The sequence below is a fragment of the Diadema antillarum genome, unplaced genomic scaffold (assembly GCF_040938485.1).
Source record: "Diadema antillarum isolate AM-2024a unplaced genomic scaffold, OU_Dant_1.0 seq00000481_RagTag, whole genome shotgun sequence".
In the NCBI taxonomy this organism is placed as follows: Eukaryota; Metazoa; Echinodermata; class Echinoidea; order Diadematoida; family Diadematidae; genus Diadema; species Diadema antillarum.
In genome coordinates this window covers 202,018-226,367 of record NW_027271445.1, presented here as the reverse complement: position 1 = coordinate 226,367, position 24,350 = coordinate 202,018, and the positions used below count along the sequence as shown (strand labels likewise).

The window sequence follows — 24,350 nt, the reverse complement described above, 5'->3', positions numbered from 1 at the left end:
TGCAAAAAAACTGGACCGTTTTGCTCACATTTCGGCATTATAGCATGACGACTTATCTTGCCTTTTCTTGTTTGTTCATTTGTTTGCATTAGTGATCGAAAGAAATGCATGGGAAATATTCCGAAAGAGGGCTACGAGATTACAAACGTGTTTTACCAGGAAATGCATCGTCTAAGAAATCAATTTCTGGTATCTTCCAACGTGAAATGCACATCCACCATAAAAGTCTGGCGAAAGTTATTACGAGGCAGTGAATGGGTAGGGCCTACTGCACAGTAACTTGACGGGGGATCCATACAGGTAAAACAAATAGATTCCACCCTTACAGTAGACTAAAACTTGCATACTTGTTAGACAACGGTATCAATAACACCTTGCCCCTATTGTTTGTTAAATTCATTTGCATAATGCATTTCGAAGACACCTGTGGAAATGAAATCTCCAGGTGCGTGTGCGTCATTCACTTCACCTGATTATTTGAAAAAAAATGCACGTAACATAACAAAAGGCCGAATGTCGTATTATTTGTTTCTTTGCTGGTTATGTATCCCTCGTGCATGCATAAATGGCGTTCCTACATGGCGTTCCAAAGCTCAGTTGGAGGAGCTTCATGCAACGTCTTTGCCACATTCGAACTCTCGTACTGTGTATGGGGGAATCCATCCTCGTACGAGAATTCGTGACCAGCTTTCTAGGATTGAATTGCTGTTGTTTAATGCATGCATGCAAAGACTGGAACATCTCTTTCTTTCATGGCAAGGTGTTGGATACAAAGGCAGCGCTAAACATCATGGTCTCATCACCTCGTCAGAGAGGGAGAGAGAGAGGGAGAAAAAGAGCGTATCAGCCTAAGAAGATTCTACATCACGAAATGACGGTGGGATCAAAAAAGGGACAATGTTCTGACCGTACATCAGCTTGCCTGGTCTACAACAGGCTTTTAGCCATTGGCCGAAGCGTTGTTACACCTCTCACAGCTGAAGGTCCGTATTCTTTCAGACGCGGTCCTTTGCCATCACCAAAGAATAGTGCAAAATTTGGTTTCAGACCAGAATTTAACTTTTGTAAATCAAGGGTCAGAAAAGCTCATAATGATGCAGACACAGTTGTTCATGAGCAACCACATGACAAGATTTTCATTTGTGGCAGGTCCACGGTGTAGAATTTGCCGTGCTCATCTATGTAAATCATAGAAAGCATTCCCGTGGCCTTGGGCGTACAGCACGGTCTTGGAATGTTGACTGTTGGGACTTTTGATCTCAGGGTGTGCATTATACTTGTGTGCGTCAGGGAGGGACTGTTGAAGTTAGAGCAGGATCCACGGCAGTAGTTGGCGTCAAAGCCGCGCGGGGATATTACCCAGTCCCAACCGAGGTCCATGAACTTGAGGCGAAAGTGTTGCCGACAACAGTCTGTGGTGTTCGCCAGGCAGTTGACATTTCTCCGGCGCCGCGATCTCTCCTCGTCGGTAACGCGGATGACGATGAACGGACGGTGGTTGGACTCCCGCCCAAGGGGCAGCAGCGCGTTGGACTCGCACGTGGGGCAGGTCACGTGAACCACGTGGTCGTGGTGCGAGTGCGATCGCCATCTCCGAACGGTGTGTTTGATGTCCACCTTCAGCCATCCGGCAGACTGCCCTGGTGGCACGCTCTGGCTCCCGATCGTCCTTCGAATCCTCAGCCCATATCCCGACAGTTGGCTAATCGTCAGAGTGTGGTTCCTCGTACTCGACTGCTCGCCTGTCCAGTACAGCCATAGCTCGGCCATGGCGACCCTTGACCGAACTACCGAAGATATATCGAACCCGAAGCAAGATGATGACATGGAGGTGAGTGGACATGGTGGCGCTTCTGAGAGAAAGAGAGGGAGAGAGGAAAAAAGAAAGAAGCTCAATGATACCGTCTGGGTTGGATCGGAAACTACTTCACATTATATCAACAACAACAAAAAAGCCTCTTTCAATTAATATTCCTTAGAATTTGCCCAGCAATTTGTTGTTATAAAACATCCGACCAAGTTGCACACCATGCTAATCAATATCTGTAGGTTTCGCTCTGCCTGACAAGCACCATAGAAATCTTCACAAAGCATTACAATTGTAATGTCAGTCCGTTGCACTGGAATCGTGCGTGCATTCCAATACACTGAGAAAGCATTTAATCATAAAATCTACTGACCTTTAAGTATCATCCACACGACACAAAATCTTTGATTATTTTTCGGTGTTTTTACATCAAGAAAAACTCAATCAAATTTACATTTTTAACGACATTAATCAAACTTTGAATTACAGCGCATTCCCGTTATAACGAAGTCTTCGGAACCAGCGGTCCCGGGCCGGCGGTTTCCTTTCGTAGTACCGGTATCGAAACTTTGGTAAAGCCAAACAGGTGCATAAATGTGTTTATATCTATAGATCATAATCTTTTGGCCTGAATCTTTACTTCGTTGAACGAGCATTTCGTTTTAACCGTGTACGTTATAACGGGAGTGTACTGTATTGAATATGTGTTATCTGTTCGCTCAAGCTTTCCGGTTAACAGGAAGAACCCATCACGTACATCTTAAAGATTATCTATATTGCAGAAATGGTTGGCAGCTAGACTGCTGTTGCATCAACGGGGAATCTCTAGATGCCCTTTTAATCCGAAAATAAAAAGAACGTGCAAATTTCGAAATTACGAACCTTATTTCGTTTACGGATTAACGGTCTTTAGGAAGAATGAACCTTCGGAGTAACGAAACTTCGGAATAACAAACTGGGGGTGTTTCACGACGAATTTAAGTCAATCTTAAATTTTACGTTCATCTTAAAATGATGGTAGGCTGTGTCTTCAAGAATATTCTAATTTTCATATTGGAATGAAAATTTGAAGACATTACTTTACAAAATAAAGTAAGGGGACAAAGGGTTTTTCCTGTAAATTTTGATAACAATTTGAAGTGGATTCTGAAAACATTACATAAAACTGAAACGAGAAACCAGTTAAGTTCAACTTCAATTCTTCGTGAAACATCCCCCAGTATAACCACTGTCTATTCAACAATTCCGGATTTTGGGTCGCGATCAGGATCGCGACCCAAAATAATGAACGCAGTGGCACGGTATGTTTTGTGTCCAGTGAGAAACAATAAATAACCGTGTAGGGGCTCATCGCATCTACCTGTATGCAGATAGTTTGATTTTCATCTACACATCAGTGTGTAGAAGAATGTAGGAATGAAAGGCTAACCACGGGTCGGTTAACAACTGGTCATTTAATCGCTGGTCATTAATTAGCCACATAAACCCGCACGTGTGAAGACTACACAGGAACACCTTTCATCTTTCGCGATGATCTATCCCGATGATTTTCAGACTTTTAGATTCGAACAACTTTAAACTAATTATACTGAGTACAGAGTTTCAGAATTTATAATGATTGGGATGAGGAATAAGAATGTTTTCAAAATTTATAACAAATTGCAATGAACAAGGATGATGACATGCCAGCTTCACTATAAGAATGCATGAGTTGGGGCTCGAGGAAGCAGAACATAAGAAGAAGGCATGCATAGATTTCATACGTATTGTAATGGAATTACACTGCTACATTTTTGAAATATGTGAGGCTCCTATGTCATCACCACAGTTCAGCGTAATTTGTTCAAGATTTTTCAGAGTATTGGTTTCTGTGCTCAAGGACTACAATAAATTCCACAAATCTACATATGGAGCTGTCGATATATATACTACATGATGTGAAATTATGAAAATCGTCTGGAACGCCCCTTTAATTCTTTACCGGCATACTGTACTTCAAATTCAAATTCAAATGATTTTATTTCCATATGAATTAATACAAAGCAATATGCATAACGCTTACATAAGCACATGATATTCTAAGGAAATTTGAATCACATATAAGCTTCAACAAAACATGAATACAATTATAATGATAAAATCTTTGTTTTTAGATAAAAAAAAACCAAGTAAGCAAATACAATTTTATTTTTGAATTCTTTAACTAAAGAGGAATTGACAAGAGAAGCATAGCTTGTAGCTTTTGCGAATTACTCTGGGAGATGAGGGCATTACTTTTCTGACTGTTGACACAGAAAAGAAATGATAGAATTATGTGCAAAAACTGAAAGATGAGAATTTATTTATTTCTAATTATTTCGTTCTGTTTTTACAGGGTAACACTTTCACTTTAAGAACTGATTTTCACAGGGGTTCTGCATTAGAACAACAACAAAAAAACGTACGAAGTTACATACAAAAATACAATAAAATATTACTTGTAAAGCGTAATTACTAACTGAATATAGAATCTAAGATTGAAATTAAAGATAAATAGATTAAAAGCGAAACATAGTACTCAGAAGGGCTCAGAAGTCATTTCCCAAGAATTCAAGATAATGTGAAGCTAACAAAATGCCATTACAATCGCTCACTTGCAATCACATTACTTGGGAAAACGATTACTGATGAAGAAAATGAAAACGAAAGGAAAAGAAAAATGGAACAAAAGAACAGAACATGAGCGAGTAATTTGCCATTTCCTAAGACACACAATCCTTTCAATGAATTCACCAAGGTAATAGCCCTTGATATCGGACAAGAGGTCAGGAAATCAAGATTGGGTCGGAAATGTGTTCTTTTTTTCTCAAGAATCTGCAAGTTCGGGGGAAAAAAGTACAAGTTTGCACGGTCGGAAAAAACAAGTCCTCACAACCTCTGTTATTGCACAATATTTTTGGTCTACTCAGATTAAGGCACTGTGAACATTGTAAACTCTTTTAAAGCAACATGCCACTTAATTTTAAAGTTGATATCAGTACAGTGAAATTAGCCAAAACGAAATGGGAACAGTTTTAATTAATACGGTCAAAATTACTGCGTGCAAATAAAAAATCTCCACTTTTTCGGTAAATTAGAAGAAAAAAATCCAATCATGATAGCAAAGACTTAAGCAACGTTGTTTGTGATTAAATTATTAAAATACAATGTTAGTAACAACCTAAGATATTGTATGCTTAAAATACATGTTATGCCAGTAAAAACCTTAAATAATATTATTGTGTGCTTGTAAACCATATGCCGTGTATAAAATCTCGATGCTTTTATGTATGTGTGAGTGTGTGTGTGTGTGTGTGTGTGTTTGTGATCAGCCTGTGTGTGTAGACACAACGAGCAAAGTTCACGTATGACACAGTGTGCATGAACGAGGGCACAATAAAACATACGATTCAAAGTTCAGTTGCAGTAAAAATGTCCCTATACAACATGTTATCATTGTGCATCAACACAATTAAATCATGCACTAATGTTAGCACAATAACATGATAATGGGTTTGCAGGGAACAGAGAGAAATGTCACAAAAGTTTAAATTTGTAAAAATTTATCTTAATCCTTTGATAGAATTGTTACGTTCGTCAGCACAGGAGGGATAACGGTAATGACAATTGAACTGAAAACCATTGTCACTCGCCTTGTGAGTGGTTTGCAGGCATAGAGGGAAATGTCACACAATTCTAAATTCGTCAAAATTTATCTTAATCCTTCGATAGAATTGTTACATTCGTCAGGACATTGCGGGAGGGATGAACTGCAATGACAATTTAACTGAAAACCACTGTCACTCGCCTTATAAAATATTCAAACCAAATCATACCTCGACCGCCTGTGTTGAATAGTGTGTTCTTTTATGTAAACACACACACACACACCGATATATATATATATATATATATATATATATATATATTCCGCGTATATCAAAAATAGGGGGAGAGTTAACCCAAATAAATATGTCGATTGAGTGAATGCCAAATATTATTTGAATACATCTATGAAATTTGAAGAAAACCAGATAATCAAAATTTGTGAGTTTTTAAAGTTGTGAGGAGCCATCGCTAGGTAGTACGACTACGACAACAATGGTGTCACACGACAATGACAATTTCACACATTAGGCGTTTTCACATCAGCCCGATAAAAATCCAAGCTCGAGATATTTTTTATTTTCCCAAGTCAGAAAATAGCGCGCTATTTCGAAACATCGGGCTGATGTGAAAAGGCCTATTGACACCAATATGAAGAATATAAAGAAAGAAAATTCCACGAAATTTCATACTTCATAGGAGGTACACATTTATTCTACTTTTTTCTGATATATGTTGAGGGTAACATTATTCACCCTGCCTTCTGAGAGAGGCAAGCCAAGTGCTTTTCATTTTCGTGGAAAAAGGATTGTATAGATTTCATCCCCCTTTGTAGTGTTTGAAGACGCCGGTAAAGTCGATAATATTGAAAGCTGATAAACATGACAAAGTTGAGAAGCAGGATGTGTAGATAGCTTAATGGGTTTTACGTGTGTAGTATCCGTTGTGACATCAGTAAAACGATGCCCTACCGACATTTTTTGTGAATTTCCACTGTTTATGAGATATTGTATCTCGATTTCGGCAAAAGTGACGTCATAAGATATTAAATTTTCGCCTTCTTGGTGTGTCTGTGAAAACATGGTCAACTCTTAATGTGTTTGTCATTCTGTTTCAAAAGATACTATGCTACAAAGTGTTTGGGGAACAGTAAGGGCCACCAGGGGGAAAGCACCCCCCCCCCCCCCACACACACACACGCACACAACATTGCATCACTGACGTATTATCTCACTCATGCGTGTTGGGTCTTCAGCTGTTTAATTGTTAAAGTTCCGTCATGATTCTGCTGATCCACAAAGTTCGGAATATGCACAAGGAGGTTTTAAACACGAGAAGACACGATCACACACACACACACACACACACACACACACACACAACAACAACAACAACAACAATAACAACAACAATACACCCAATCTGCAGGTGTCGTGAATTCAATTTTGTCTATGAAAACATACAGAAAGAAGTGCTGCCTGTTGAATCGGAGGGGTACGGGAAAAGATAGACTGCTAGTATAAGAACAATATCATTTCTGTTTCACCGATTTCTTTTCCCCCGTGTCTTTTGAATACCATTTTAACAATAGTATATAAGTCAACTAGGCGTTGGTGTGTGTGTGTGTGTGTGTGTGTGTTATCATCATTACACAGTCAAAGCCACCAATGAAAATAACACAGGTGTTATAATGGAATAACTAGTCCAGATTTGAAGGAGAAAAAAAAAAGAATCTGAAGTTTACCAGGAATCCATGAACAGCCACACAACGCAAAGTTCATCTACTCACACAATGATCTGTCTCTTTCTCTCTTTCCTTATCTAGTCAAACACAGCTGATGTTTGAACTGAAAACTGATCAAGTCATTGAAAATGGGTCTCGCCCATTGTTCGGTTTGCGATCAATCGCCGCCGAAATGCTGCTCTACCGATAAGATACGAGCGTGTCAATGCCTGTACGTCAATCACCAAGCTGGTTTGCTGGTAATGATACGGGCCTGTGGTATAAATAGATTACATTGATCCAGCTATATTTAGCAGACAATCTGTCGATTACCAATCGTCGATAAGAATGACATACTGCGGCTGCATGCATGCACCGTCAGAATACCGATACTCGGCTGTTTCTATAGTTTTACATAATTATTGTAAGATTTGTCTGTCAGACTTAAGGTATGCCCCATTAGGAACGGGTGCACGTCATGAAATTGACACCCACGACTTAAACAGCCCAGGAGTCATACAGCCCATGAATTAATACAGCCCACAAGTCATACAGCCTATGAGTTCGGCACCAAGCAAACAAGGCCTACGAGACCGACACGTTAAGCCCCCTTTTGTAATGTCGAACTCGTGGGCTGTTTTTACCTGGTGTCGAACTCATGGTATGGGTTGTATAGTATGGTTTCCAGACAAGTTTGCCATCTGGACTCCGCGGCGACGAAGTCGCCGCCTTTGCCGAAGGCAATGAAAGGCAATGACAAAAAGTCGCCGCCTTTGCCGAAGGCAATGAAAGACAATGACAAAACCACCTTAACCTATACCAGTTTTCGACGTTGGGGGCGTCAATATCCTAAATAGCGAAGTAGTACGAACAGAGGGTCTGGAAGCCAGACTATGGGTTGTATGACTCGTGGGCTATATGACTCGTGGACCTTTTCTCAATGTCGAACTCGTGGGCAGTATGGCTCGTGGGTGTCGGTCTCGTATGATGACCCTATTAAGAACTGCATTACCCAAGGCATATCATTTCAAATGAAAATTTGCACCAGTATAAATTTCCAAATGCTTTGGGATTGCTTGAGCATGCATTCACATACACACACACACACGCGCGCGCGCGACGGTGCACTCATATACATCTATGTGATTTGTATATATCTCTATTCTCTTACCTATCTGGGTATGTATGTATACATGTACATGCTATTGATAAACAAACACAACCCACGCCAGAGTTTGAAGACTCTGTTTAAAAAAATACATAGGTCACCTTGTCAATTATTTCCCTGACAATAGTTCTTTTAACAGTTAACCTTCTTCTTGACAGGGGGTATTTCAGATGAGCAGGAACTCGTGCCTGATGTGTGTTGTTATACTAACTACAACAGGTGTTTTGAATGTCTTTACATGGATCTAAATGTCCTTGAGCTAAGCATGTATCCGTACTTGCATGAGAATTATGTTCATATTGTGTGCATATCTAATTTGTGTGGCTGCATGTGTGTAAGTGCATATTTTGCTACCCTTTTTCCAACTTTTTGTCTCAATATTTTTGTTTCACTTCCATTTCATATCAGAGGAATTTCACAGCACAATTGTCCATGTTAGATCATATTAAGTCAGTTGGGAATAGATATCTAAATCGTGATAGATATAATACAGTATGGATATATCATTTCAATCAAAATAATGAAAACCAACGACTAAATCGATTTTTGCAATCAACTTTTACAAAGCGACGTGAGAATCCCAACAGAATTCTGCATAATGAATAGAAAAATGACATCTCACTATACAACCGATCAAAAGTTGCAAACCTATTATAAGCACTTGTGAGCAGGAAAGAAAAAAAAAGGAAAAATACGCTCAATTATAAAGCAAAATATAAACTCATTACAATTGTAATTATAATGCATTATCTTTCATCATTTGCCAAGACTAACTGTTAAATTCAAGGAATATTGTTATGACGTATAAGTATTTTGAATGTTTTTGAGTATTACGTAATAAATGAAATTAAACAAATTACCAGGGAATGATACGCTCACAGTTGAATTTTATGATACATTTTGGTCGATGTTGGGAAAAATAGTTGTTGAAGCTATAAACAAAGCCTAAACATAAAGAGATCATCACTATCTAAGACAGAAGTTGTAATTACTCTAAGTTTGAAGGAGGAGAAAAACTCGTTATTAGAGATTTATAGACCTGAATCTTGGTTGAATGCTGATTATCAGATATGTGCAAAAATATCAGCAAAAAAGGTTAAAGAATTATTAAATGCTGTTATTTTGGAAGATCAAGTAGGTTCATAAAGACCAGGAATACTAAGGAGGCATGCGTAAGATAGATATAATTTGCATAATTTTCTTTTAGGTTATGATACTCGATATTGTAAAGTAGAAAGAAGAGTTTAGACGGGGAGATCTTCTTTTCCTTATTTCTTTATCTTATTTTTTTGAAATCATAGCTTACAAATCCGTAATGATGATTCTGTTCATTAAGGAATACACTTTTGTGGTGATGAAATCAAACAAGTCTTATTGATTTATGAGAATGACTTGACTTCTTTAGTTCAAAATGATATATATTTTTAAAGTCATGGTTGCTTTTGTACATTTAACAAAAAAAAAGAGTTCTGGACTTATGATGAATAAAGATAAAACTAGAATATCATATTTACGGGCAAATTAGCGACTAAGACACAAATTATTGATAGGCCACACGGTAAAATGTTTAACATTCTATGAATATTTTTTTTGGTTCTAAATGAAGATATTAAAGAAAATATATCATAAAGAAATTCGAAGATTTAAAAAAACAACACGAAGTTTATGGAAACAAACAGATTTGGCTTTAAAGGGGGTATGTATCAGTGTACTCTTTTTCGGTTGGCTTTTTTTTTTCTAAAGTTGATATGTGGTACAACTTATACACGGTTCCGAGATGGGTTTATGACGTTTCTAGATAATTACTTAAATTTTTATCATCTTCATTTCATCATGGAGGCAAAAACGAAAATAAACAGAACTAGATCGTTTTAAAACCATATATATATATATATATATATATATATATATATATCATATGCATATATATATTATATTTATATTATATATTTGTATATATATATATTACATATATATATATACATATATACATGGAGATTAGAGACTATTAGAGACAATGAGGTGGATATGCTCAATGGAATTTATAGTAAATTTCGCTGTTTGAAAAGAAATGCAGTTGAGGAAGACAACAATGTCAAAGAAAATAATTTTATTTTCTGAAGATAAGTATGATTAGTTCAAAACAGACTTATTCACAATTTCTTACAAATAGGGAAAAGTAGGAGGACTCTTTGAACGGATTAGGGAAATTATGATTTCGTTAATGAAGATATGAAATGTTTTTCTTTCATATTAAGACAATGTTCATGGAGTCGTTAACGAGAATTTGAATTCAAATTGCTTCATTAAAATAATTATAATATATTAATCATTTTTTACCGTATGTGTTTATTGCGGATTGCTGTTCATTCTGCAGAAAAGAAGATTAAACATAAAATGAACATTTTACAAAAAAAAAAGAAGAAAGAAAGAAAGCAGAGCGATCATTGCTTATGGTGATTTGTATCACTGTACTTGGAAAGACATTATGTTTGGCATGAAGGAGCCGAATAGAGGAAATAATCAGTCAGTTGTTTATTATTCTTGAAAAGTATTTCATATCTACAAATAGAGAAAAACACCCCTATCTATATTGAAATTAATCAGAATTATGGAAGATGAATTAGAAGAACAAAATTAGTTAGAAACACTCTTCCTATCTATTTACAAATGAATTTCTTTCTGTTATTCTATATAAAGAGGAGAATAGCTGGTATCCATTACAGGCACGGTTGAAGAATGCTACTGCTAACAAACCGTCCACCCCAACCGGGAGGGGGGGGGGGTGCAGGAATGGGAAGAACGAGGAAAAGAAGGACATATTTGGGTGGGATTTTTTTAGGATGGTGGGACTTTTTAGGAATTTGAGTATAAATTCAGTTCATCTCGATTAAATTCAATTTACATATTTCTAGTTCGATCAGATCCGTCTGTTTTCGACGTCATGTGTATCGATATGCAACCAGGTAAAGAATATTTCACAGTTTTTGTGTTATATTTTTTTTTCAATTGTATTTGTTATCACCGCGCAATATTGTATGTGCATGGAATAAAGAACCTTATTTCATTTTCGGATAAACAAACCTTCGGAATGAAGAACATAGGCTATCATCCGACTTGATATGTACAGACCTTAAAGGAGACCTCCGGATGACTTTCAGACCTATGCATTTGAACAACTACAAATTAGTTATACTGGGTACAAAGCTACAGAATATATAGTGATTGGTATGAGGAATGAGATTGTTTTCAAAATTCATTACAAATCACAGTGAACAAGGATGATGACATAGCAGCTTCACATAAGAATGCATGATTGCGTGCTTATGGAAGCAGAACAAAAGAAGAAAGCACGCATAAATTCTATACAGGTGAACTCTTTAAGCGCCTGGTATCGTTATGGAAATATATTGCTACATTACTGGAATATGTAAGCCTCTATATGTCATCATCCTTGTTCAGTGTATTGTGTTTTGGGTTTTTCAAAGTATTGGTTTGTTTGCGATGCTCAATGACCACGATCATTTTCACAAAACCGGTACATGGCACTGACAATATATATTTTAAGTGCTAAATAATATAAAAATATATAAATCGTCTGGAATGTCTCTTTAAAATTTCATTCAGCTGTGAGTGGCGTAGGCCTACTCTAGTATTCACACGATTTCCCTCCTTTGTGGCTGTCCTGAAGTTCTCGGATATGAGACCGTAGAACGTACAAATGTATAGGCAACTTACTTCTCCATTTCTCACAGGCACAATAAATATAGGCTCAAGGGAATCAGTGACGATAAATACATAAGCGCGCCCACAAAAAAAAAAGAAAAAAAAAGTCGCATACTCCAATGCACAAAATGTATGAAATATACATTACGGTGATATAATTAAATTTCGCGTGTACGCGTTTCACGTGTACATGGAATATGATTATGCACATATACAAATGTCAGAGAAAACGTGAGATGTAACGTTTATTATTGTGGCAACTATAATATATTGCGTATTCATTATGCTTTGTATAGCTAGGGTCATATCGTAGCATCAAGGGTCTTTATTGTAATATTACAGCACACTTCAGTTCTCAAGAGATGGTCATATCATTTTTGATCGAAAATGGTCGGGGTGCCTTTGGAGTCTGACAGAAATCCTTTTCATACCTATTGCCAGCGGCCCATCATTTATATCACCCACTCAGTATTCGTTGTTCGGTGTTTCATCCCAACATAAACAGATCGAGAATATCCGCTATTTATATACCGCGATCAAAGTTCATTTTCGATATGGCTTGTGCCACTGTGTGTCTGTGTGTTTATACATGGTATATTCCCGCGAGTATATGGTATTGATCATCACTGACCTCCGTAATCTTCCAATTTTCCCCAAAATATTTATTTTCGGTCAATGGCTGACTCATTTTTCCCTTTCGAGCGATCAATTCGTGAGAGAGTTCAGCCACGTCAGTCGTTCACATTCGTGCAGTTTCGACTTACGTGGCGGGATCGACACCTAAGTTTAGGGGATAAATTCGCAAGCGAGCAGAAAAATGCCGGAGCTCGCGTATAAGATTAAAAGACCATCCAATGTTGGTTTAACCCTTGATTGCGTGACGAAATCATGTTCATGGACGTTGGTTGGGACAAGGGAGTTCAAAAGTTGTTGGTTTCGCTAGAAAAGAAAAGAAAAAACACCCAATAACAACAAACAAAGGGGAAAAAAGATCATGGTACAACGTTGTAATTTCTTCTTTTTACAATCTACAAACGTTGCAAATAAATGGTGTTAATAACTTCTCATCCGCGAAGAAATCGGTTACCTGATGCGGTAATTTAATAACATTACCCAACACATTTCAGTGGCGGATCTACGGGGGGTGGGTGTAGGGGCTTAACCCCCCTTCAGCTTTACGTTTGTTGTTGTTTTCTTGTTTTTACTTGTTAGCGGAGAAGTGAAAATGTTAAGACCTTTTCTTTTCTTTTTCTTGATTTGCTTGTCAGCCGATTTGGGGTGAGAAATGGAACCAAGAAAATGCGAAGACCTCCCCCCCCCCCCCCCTCCTTGGCAAAAACTAGACTCTGCCCCTGTATTTAGAAATGTGATGCTGAAGTTTTAAAAATTCGTGTTTTCTCTATGATTAGTTATAGTGTGACTCACAGGTTACGATAAAGTAACAGATGCATTTATCATTACTATTATTATTATCATTATTATCATCATCGTTATTATTATTATTTTCATCACTATTAAAGAACTGCCTTCGGTCTGATTGGGAATACTGGACGAGGGATATCGCTGATGTACAAGATTAGCCTATTGTATTATAAATTCGTGGTGGATCTTTGTATTATTTTTGTTCATAAAAATAGGGTGATTGCAAGTACAGCTGCCTCGTGGAGGAACTGCTGCCAGAAGATGAGTTTGTTTGCTTTTTTTTTAATTCTGTCAGTGTTGACAAGGAGTTGTTGTTGTTTCAAAAGTCGAACTTGACAAAATGTCAACCAACATCCTCTGCTTTGAATTGGTCGAAGGCTTGCATGCTGATACTACAACTAATGTAAAATAAAGCAAATTTTATCAAATCAACAAAGAAATTCTCCCTCTATAGAAATGGTACAGAAAGGAGCTCGTCAGGATGAATAGTGGACCAGACTTTCATTAATTATACGCATTGCACAGCAATCCAAATAACAACACGAGCTCGGCGTAGTAGGGCCTAGTGTAACTGATGTTCAGAAGAGTAACATCGTGGAGACAAACATGGCTTGATTTTGTTTTAAATGATTCCAATGCATGCAACACCTACGGCTCTTAATTGTACGGGATAACGAGCACAACCGAAAAGTTAATATGAATACTACAAAGATTCAACACGAATGTGGATATGTGGGACAAGTGAGATCAAATCCCGTTTACGGAGTGTACGCAAGCAACGCGTTTGATTGTCACGATTCTGGTTAAAGGGAAATTCAGGACCAGGTAAAGCATTGTCTAATAAGAAAGAGTAAAACTTTATTAGCACAATGGTGAAAATTTGATCAGAATTGGAAAAAATTGGACTGTTATAAAATTGTGTAGTTTCGCTATAATTTCTACAAAACAGTTCTTGAACTGTGTCAAATAATTATGCAAAAGCTGAGTGACATGATGCCATAACCTCACAACTTGCCATGTAGCGTTTGCACAAAATCCTGAAATTTCTCTCTCTTTTTTTTTTAGGGGGGGGGGGTTAAAAGGCAGTCATGCCTTAGTTTTAGATCGTAGTGTATAATTACGACTGATCGTAATTTTGATGTTTTTACGAATAACATTATGTTTTCCAAATCATTTTGCTTTTATCATCATGTTTGATAAATTGAATTTTCATTAGTTTGTACGAACAATCAATAGAAATTGTTAGGTGGTGACATCATCAGCTCGCTCATTTGGATATTCAGTGACAATTCACATCAACTGTTCGAGAACTGGACCCCATGGAAGGCCAACTTTGCATAGCTGAATATGTGCTATCCAGCCATCTTCTCAGATGGAAATATGAACAAACAAACGAACAAGCAAACTTAAAGTCCGGTTCGAAAACTGAAAAAAAAATGTGCGATATTTCACAATGTCATAACTTCCACAATAATTATCCGATTTTGATCAAGTTTTCACTGCTGTGCCTCATAAAATCTTACTCTTTCTTTTAAAGTAACTTTAACTGGTCCTGGATTCCCCTTTAAGCACTTTACTTGAACATATGTGTGCTGACATCATGACTTTTCTTTAATTCAATAGCGAAAGAATGCTTCCAAAGTTTCCAAGAATCGATATTTATTTATTTATGTATTTATTTATTTATTTATTTATTTCATTTTATTTCATTTTTTTTTTTGGGGGGGGGGGGTGTCCATTGTCTGTAGTACAATGTATAGCATTGATATTTCCATTTGACTGCACTTGTATACCTAGAAGGAGGTGCGCATAAATCCATTGGTTGTGAGGGGGGGGGGGGGGGGGGGCAGGCTCTCCGCGCAGAGGCAAGATAAGCAATGCGCATGGATTGCATGCCTTTAAGCAAACCCTGGTAAACGAGTGCGAGGGCGGTACAATAGGCAAGAATCGGATTCGAGCAAAGTGCCTTACAGGTGTTGGACTGATATCACGGAGTTGCTTTCTGAATCATAACTACATGTATATCTAAATATAGCCATCTCCGAAGACGTACAGACTGCGGAATGACTTCCGGAGTGACTCTAGAATGTACCCATGCAATCACGGAGAGACATTTTAGGCAATCTGTCAACGATGGTTTTGTAAGGTCGTGGTCCTCGACATATAGGCCTCATGGCTGCGCTCTGGTGACAGGAGTCACTCTGCATCTGCGAGTGGCATCTAGCCAAAACCTATTCGCAGCAATTCAGTTAATGGACATGACCGGCGCGTATAATAGTCGATTAACCGACTTCGTTCTCCAGGGCAATCTGATGTCGTCTAAAAGCCAAGAAACAAAGAAGAAAGATAAGGCAACTGCGATGATCACATAGTAGCCACAACTACAATAATGAAGTAACAACTAGCCCAATGATAGATAACGATAGCCATAATTAATGTCTTATCATGCATGAAGGTATTGTTGTGAAGTCTCTTACTGCTGAATGTGAGTCCACACAAATGTTTTAAAGCTGACAGTGCGGAAAGTGCGTAGAGGATGTGACAAACTTGCAAAAGCAACAAAAGAAAACACAATGTTAAAACCAAAAGATTGTGAGATCACACAAATCATCTGTAAATGCATGTAACTTCCTTCAAATTGAAAACAAAATATGTCAGATAAATCTAAACAAAGCAGAAGGAATCACTACGAGTCATAACTATTGGAAAACGGTTAAGGCTCCGAGAGAACAGAATACCATCCTCTGACTTCATGAGCATGCAAGTGACTCGTCAGAGTGCAGAAATTGGTGTGAAACGGTCTTGTCACAAATGTTAACCGCTAATACCATTTTAACAGGCGTCGAAGGAGCTAAATATTGTCCCATGCATAGGATACAAGCAAAGAACTGTTGATGTCCATGTCATGATCAATTGCATCCCCTGCAAACCGTTTCAATGTATACAGTTCACAAGAAGATAAGGAAAGTGGCGCTGATCTCGAGAAAACCCCGTGTTGTGACTGATGACATGCACCCTTCGAACGTACGGTCCCCGGAGAAAAGGAGGGAGGCGACAACACACCGCACTTACACGCAAAATGATGGCTACGACATTTTCCTCCAATCATTACGACAATAGCCAGGGGTTCTCCTGTGGTTCCAACAATCTTAGCAACAACTATGGAAAATAAAAATGAATGACAAAATAATTGTATGATATAACTGTTTCCTATCATTGAAGAGGAAATCCATTGCTATAAATAGAAATTTATAAAATTAAATAAAATCAAAAAAAGATAAAATAAATAAAATTAAATTAGTGAATAGTGTAAAGGTGTGAACGAACAAAGTGCAGAAAGTTTTGTTTAAAATTGGACAAAAGCACGAAAGTTGCGGAGTCATGTAGGTTCTGTTGCCTCATCACACCACACTCTGATATTGTTGACATCACAATATGCTTACATAATGATATATACCAAGAAAATTACATGTTATTTCCTCACAATTTTCAAGTAAGTCTGATAAAGAATTAATAACCATATATCTACTCTGACTCATAGTTGAATTCGTACTCATTATTTCATCCAAATGACTTAATTTTTTTTTTTTCTGAGAGTCTATTTCGGTAAAATGAAGACCTCTATGATGATTTTTGCAGGTGAACATTTCGCGGTCAATTCGCGGTTATCATCAAAACTTTTACAAAGATAATTACTGTACGTGATACTGACGACTATACATTCTGTGGTGGCAACAAAAAAAAATACAATCTCTTCCGGTTCGAAAGTTATTGGCCTTCGCTTACTTGGCAGCATTCGTTCACTGAAACTTCTATACTTGAACCCAATCAATCTAATGCTAAAAAAAACCAGATTTCTTTTTCTTTTGAAAACCGCTTCTTAAAATAATTACAAAATTTACACTTAATTTCACCTCAATTTAATCTTCCTAAAGCATGTCTCCCATGACACATGTGAGACTAATACGGAAGAATGATATCTCCAAACCCTCTGAAGGCGGGTCTTGACAAAAATCATTTCAGAATCAAAGAATTGTGATTTTTGAAAAATAAAAAGCGTAATTCAAACATAAGCATCCGTGATATCTTTTGTGCCCATTTTTATCGAGAAAACTGGGTCTTAATAGCTTTTATTCACTGTTTTGTGTTTCTGGTTGGTCCAAGAAATCTCGTGTACGAATGGGTATCTATGTTTCATTTCATTTCATTTTTTATTTCATTTCATTTCATTTTTTCATTTCATTTCATTTCATTTCATTTCATTTCATTTCATTTCATTTCATTTCATCTATTTCCATATCTTGATAAAGAGCATTTAGAAAGAATACAGGAACGATACCTAGAACATTGGAACAATACAGGAAAATGTTGACTTCAATATTGCTTGAAAGTCATGTTCAACAGTGTTTTCAGTTTGAAAGACAGGCAATATATTTGTTCAATAATCTCTTGATATATGGAGACAGCAGAGTTCTCACATTCTTTGGGAACGGGTGAGTGCTGCACATGCCATCGAACATCATTTTACAGCTCTGTCAGTAGAGTTCGGAGACTTCTTAAAGGACAAGTTCACCCTCATATACATGTGGATTGACTGAATGCAGCAATGATATTAGAACACATCAGTGAAAGTTTGGGGGAAATCGGACGATCCGTCCAAAAGTTATGAATTTTTAAAGTATCTGCACAGTCACTGCTGGATGAGAAGACTACTACAGTGTATGATGTCATAAGCGTACAACGATATAAGGAAATAAAAAGAGAATTTCACAAAATTTTACTTTTTGAAAAAAGTGCACATTTCCTGGACTTGTCACTGACGTATGTTAAGGGTAATATTATTCCTCCTTACCTTTTAAAAGAGGGAAGTCAAGTGTTCTTTTATTATACGAGAAAAGTGAAAATATCTTGAATTTTCTTTATATTTTCTTTATAACGTTGTACACATGTGACATCACAAGCTGTAGTAGTCTGCTCATCCAGCAGTGACTATGCAGAAACTTCAAAAATTCATAACTTTTAAACGGACTGTCCGATTTTCCTCAAACTCTTACTGATGGGTTCTATTAATATTGCTGCATTCACTCAATCCACATGTCTATGAAGGTGAACTTGTCCTTTAAATTGAGTAACTACAACGCCAGACAGCATCTTTAATGATATGTTAAAGAAGTGTCAACATCATGGGCAGCAATACGAAGGTGATAGCCCAAGGTAAATGAAATTAGATTTTAGGAGACTATCATCGGGAGTATAATTTCTCTGTTTTATATATTCCATTTTATAGCTTTGAATTCTTCAAGGTTTGTCTTGATACAATGATTGCTCGTATAAGTTTTATGCCGTCAACTCAGACCAGAATTTTCCATTTCATTTCCTGTGAGTCAATTCAATAAGCACAATAAGAGTCATACCAGGGATACTGCAGGAGTAGCAGTAATAGCAGTAGCACAGTAGCGGATGCATAGTACAGTGACGATACAATATATAAATGTACGGTAAATATACAGCTACTATTTGCACCATCATTGTCACCATCCCCTGTCAATGGCAAAAGAACCAGAGGCGCTATGGTTTTTCTTGTTACTGCCATGAAACCCGTTATGATCAATGTGGCATTTATACTCCTCTGTGTTAAAAAAAAGGAAGAAGAAAGATAGGTAGATAATGAAAATCTGTGCAAAAATTGATAAAAAAATGAGTAACTCACAACCGAATATCTATATATTCCGAAATGAGGTATTAATAAGCACATACAGACCCCCCCCCCCAAAAAAAAAAATAGAATAGAATAAAAATAAAAATAAATAAATAAATCTACGGGATGTGCCTGCTTTTTCCTATAGCCTACATGCTTGTACTAGAAATGTAAAGAGCGCGTCTGGTAAATTGCTCTCCAGTTTTCTTTAAACCCTCCGGTGCAGGTGCTTTCTTTATCTAAGTTCAGTATCATGCCCACATCTCTGATCTATACAGTTTAATAGGTTTATACAGTCTCTATGGTTTATGTATTAAATACAATGTTTTCACAAGTCTTCCAGGACAATAGAACTTTGATTCCTGGCTTGATGTCCAAGGTAAATCAATTAGGTGAGTCTCGAAACAGGTTTTAGGATTCCTGCGCAGGCGATATGATAGTCACGTGACCTGGCAAGGCGTCTAAATGACCCCTGAGGGGTGGTACTATACATTTTCGTATTTAAACATTTTGGCAAAATACTGCTGATTTAGATTTTATATCACCTATCTCTTTTGGGCCTCTGAAGTAGCTTTCTGCACGCGGAAAAGCTCCCTTTAAAGCGGTCATACGCACTGGTGACTTGCTGCGGAAACTAACAATGTTGATGTTGGCTTGGAGAATCAAACTTTGCTCTCTCATTACACCACATTTTTTTGAACTTCTAAGCCTAACACATACTTCAGGTATTGCCTATGATACGTATGAAAATGCTTCGGGTAATTGATCTAGTTACAGGCAGACAGTCTCTACAGAGAGTCAAACAATACTGAACGAACACTTTGAGCACCTTGAACATTGATATATACAACGTAACTTATCTTGGCATAAGATAATTCAAACTGGTAAAGGGATGAAGAATTCAAAATGGATTGAAAGATTGAAACGATATTACAAGAACGACTCGTAAGTCTATAGCAACTGGAAACCCTGCCAATGCCTGTAGACTGCTACTGTATAGCTACAAAGCTATTTTGGTTCAACAGCTTTCTAGCGGTTGAATGGATGTTGTCCAGATAATTTTGTGTACACGCATCATATAAGTTGGCCTACACTCTGAAGGTCTACAGAGAAAAGCTCACAAATACAGACCCACTACCATGTTTTCATGTCATACATTCGTCTTTGTACCTGAACACGAAGCTGTGTCTCTTCTCAGAATGCCTTGTTATTCAGCCTTTATCGACTTCTACCGGAATTGAGGTCACCTTCTAATTGAAACGAAAGTGACGATATCAGAGAAGGCGGTTGAACCTTGTCCGAAACAGGAGAATGATAATCCTGACCGGATATCACCATATTCTCACTAGATAAGTTACCCACGAACATATAGGGAAAAAAGTAGAAATCTTCAAAGAATGAAATGCACATTGAGGACAGTTTACTAGCCTTGAAATATCTTATATTGTTTTCTGTTGAAAAACTGAAAAATGAGTCAGAATTCCCCTTTAGATTTTCGAAAGCATCATTATTTTCTCCGAGTTTGCATTCATTCATTAATTTAATGTGCTTTTAATCCATTCCATTCTATAGAATTAATCAACATAACCAATACAGATCACAATTCTGATGGTGGTAGTAAGTACTTATATTATTCAGGGTTGACGGAAAATCGTTTTACAAACGAACTGCTCTATCTTTCAAACCTGTTTTACAGTTACATAAACAAAAATCTAAACATGACTTTCTTTTTATTATTATCGAAAATAAAAGATAGAGAAGAAAATATCAAAACCCCCAATCTCTAATTCATGTTTGCTCTAAAATCAACAGTCAAAGGGGTCAGACATGAAAGTAATCATATTTGCAAGTTGACATCATCTTATCTGTGTGTTTTCTTATCTATCTCCAATCAAATTCTCCTATAGCTCACCTGCGTACCAACGACAGTCCAACATTTCATGGAGGGAAATTCACGTACAGAGAAACTTGAATAAGAAACAGCCTTCTCGCCGTGCACTTAATTTTTGATAAAAGCAGGTTGCAGAGTACCAGCATGACCATGAATATGTGGGAATACATGATCAAGCACATGGTTCCTGTGACGAAGACCAATGTCCTCCGTTACCTTTAAGTAGTGATCTGATCTACGGAGACGTTGAAATTAATCCTGTCTGCGCCACTGAGTCAAAATGCGTACACATTTAATATACATACCTATGTACAGGTAATTATTGTGGTACACTCACGGTCAAATATTGTTGCAGACAGACGATGGAAGTTTTAAAAATCATAATTACAGAACGTGTTCTTTGTCACGTCCAAACTTGGCACTGACAGGATGTAACAATGGAATGAGTTGCATATAATTAAAAGCCAAGTTAAGCGTATTAGTATTGTCTAAAATGCCAGCACATTATTTAATGATGGCAGGTACAATATCATAATCAAGGTTTCACCATTCTTTCACCGCTCTTTTTCAATTGATTAAAATGATAATGTTGAACCCTTGTTGACAATACACACATGGACAGATTCTTATTCATGGTTTTAAAGGAGACCTCCAAATGATTTTCAGACTTTTACATTTGAACAACTACAAATTAATTATACCGAGTACAGAGTTTCAGAATTTGTAGTGATTGGGTTGAGGAATAAAAATGTTTTCAAAATTTACAACAAATTGCAATGAACAAGGAAGATGACATGGCAGCCTCATCATAAGAATGCATGAGTTGGGGCTCATGGAAGCAGAACAAAAGAAGATGGCATGCATGCATTCTGCACAGGTGAACTTGTTAAGCCAATGGTATTGTAATGGAATTACACTGCTACATTTCTAAAATATGTGAGGCTCTTTTTGTATGTCATCAACACTGTTCAGTGTAGATTTTTCAGAGTAATGTTCCTCTGCTCAAGGGCCACAATAAATTCCACAAATCTATACATGGAGCCGTTGATTTATGTACTACATGATGTGAAATTATGAAAATCGTCTGGAATGCCCCTTTAAGGAAATAAAGCCAGAGGACGCGAGAATATGGACGGATTTCTGACGCCTTCAAACGGAAGCTTATAAAAGTCTAAATGAAAAGATTTCATTATCTAATCATTCAAGATGAAACAATTTCACTCATCGTCAGTAACTGTTACAAATACATGGTTTCGCACAAAATGATCTACTAGTACCTTGTCCGAGGCAATAATAAACTCTAAAACACATCTAATTCGAAAATGTACCTTTCTGACGATAATCATGCGTAGAGTTCAAAGGGTAGCGACTTTCCATAATATTATAGGTCTTCTTAATCTTAGCTCAGGCTGATCTTATTACCCTGAGTGAGATCAGTACAAGGAAGCTTTGCAGGAGAACAAACAAAAGAACATTTAAGCTCTATACAGCGGACTCTGTTATTCAAAGAAAATCTAATTAAACAAAGTGTCTGAAAAATGAGTTTTACTGTATGTTACTGTTTTCACTCCCTGAGTTTCTAAACTAATAACAAAATTGTAACAAATTAGAATTAGAATAATTTTCTTGATAAAGCAAAGACTAAACTCAATGAATCTGTTATATCCAAAGTTCACCGCATCATCATTGTAATACATAAATATTGTGCTATTTCATCATCTATCTCGGGATTAATTCCCATTGGTGTCAATACTGATACACTTCTAATGTGATAAAAACTAACTGTGATTAAAATTTCATCATCAAAGTTGACAAGGAGACACAGAATTATACCACCGACAAAATACCGAATGTCCAGTCATTCTATACTTTGCTTAAAAGTTTATGAATAAATATCTTTTATTCTTTATACTTGAGGCACACTCAGATATTTTTAGATGTTCAATCGATTATAGTGGGAGGTTGATACAAGTTACTTATTTCATGCGATCTATTGTCCAAAACAGTATAGCAAACTTCATGGGGGGGGGGGGGAGGGAGGGTCGCAATGAAATATCATGCTTTTCGTGAAAACTTGGAGAATTGACATAATATCACATCCACCTATTGATACCTGTGCATGAACATGGGAAAGATATTATTATGATGCATCGTATACATATTATCTGCCCTATACCTGCACAGGACTTTGAAAGAATAATTTCAAGTATCTGCGACCAAAATGAAGATTGTTACAGATAACTTAAAGACAATGTGCCATAATTGTGATCGCCGTCGCAAATCTATGGGTAAAGCTCTATCAAAATCATAATATAGAAATATAATAAAAAGAGGACAAGAAACCGAGCTATCGCAATTCAAGGCAATAACATAGACTCTGCCAGTCAGCATCAAATCATCATCCATGATTAGACAACTGAGCATCATCGCGAAATTTAACGGTTAACAAAAGTTACCAGAAGAGACATTTTCAAAGGCCAATCTCACTTCTATAGAGCTGAAGGAAGTTTATCTGAAATTGGAGCATATTTTGATTTAGCAATTTGCAGCACATATACGAAAGAATAATAAAACAATAATGATTATTATTGCAAAAACTAGATGCTGCTAATCTGCCCAGCACCCTATGAGTCAGCAGTCACTGACTGCTTCGATGGATTTCTTGTATTCACTTGCCACTTTACAGCTGATAGCAATCAACCTTTAACCCCACTGTTTGCCGTCGTCATTGAAAAGAAGTCAAAAAGACACGTTCAAGTGACAGCACAAAGATAAACCCTATCATCTACAAGAACAAATAGGGCTATGTATGCATACAATCATTTGACTCTTTCAGCGCAACGATGCAAATTGACGCATCAACAACATTTGGGGGAAAAACGAAGAAAACACAAAAGGCAATCGTGCAAAGTTCGTGATGGTGCACGTCGATAAATCACGTAAGAGATTTGCGATACCTTGCTGCGAACCTGAAAGTGCGATTGAACTTTTAGAAGGGTTCATGTGGCATATGTTCTGCCTATCGCCCAGGCACTGTATCAGATTATAAGATGCAACAAAGCATTCCTCACTGTTCGTCGAAAGTCGGGTCTTGACAAACGCTAATGACACAATTATCATCTGATGAGTTCTTTCTGTTCGTGGGTGTGAGATAACACCCCCCTGTGTGCTGAAGATGGGTATATTCGCACGTGTGCGCGTGTTTATTTGAAAGATTATTTGCAAAGATATGGCTGAGTGATGGACATCGAAAACTATGTACACTGACTGGCTCATAAGAAATGTGGAGTT

At 37.1% G+C, this 24,350-nt stretch overlaps 1 protein-coding gene across 1 annotated transcript in view; it reads right to left on the bottom strand.

The window, feature by feature from the left end:
- Positions 1-521: 521 nt before the first annotated feature.
- LOC139733476 (growth/differentiation factor 8-like) overlaps positions 522-24,350 on the bottom strand; it is a 41,768-nt gene continuing 17,939 nt past the window's right edge. The window contains exon 2 of the mRNA XM_071644290.1: positions 522-1,853. Coding sequence (XP_071500391.1) covers positions 1,111-1,853 — 743 coding nt within the window. The 3' untranslated portion in view covers positions 522-1,110. The remainder of the gene's footprint in view (positions 1,854-24,350) is intronic.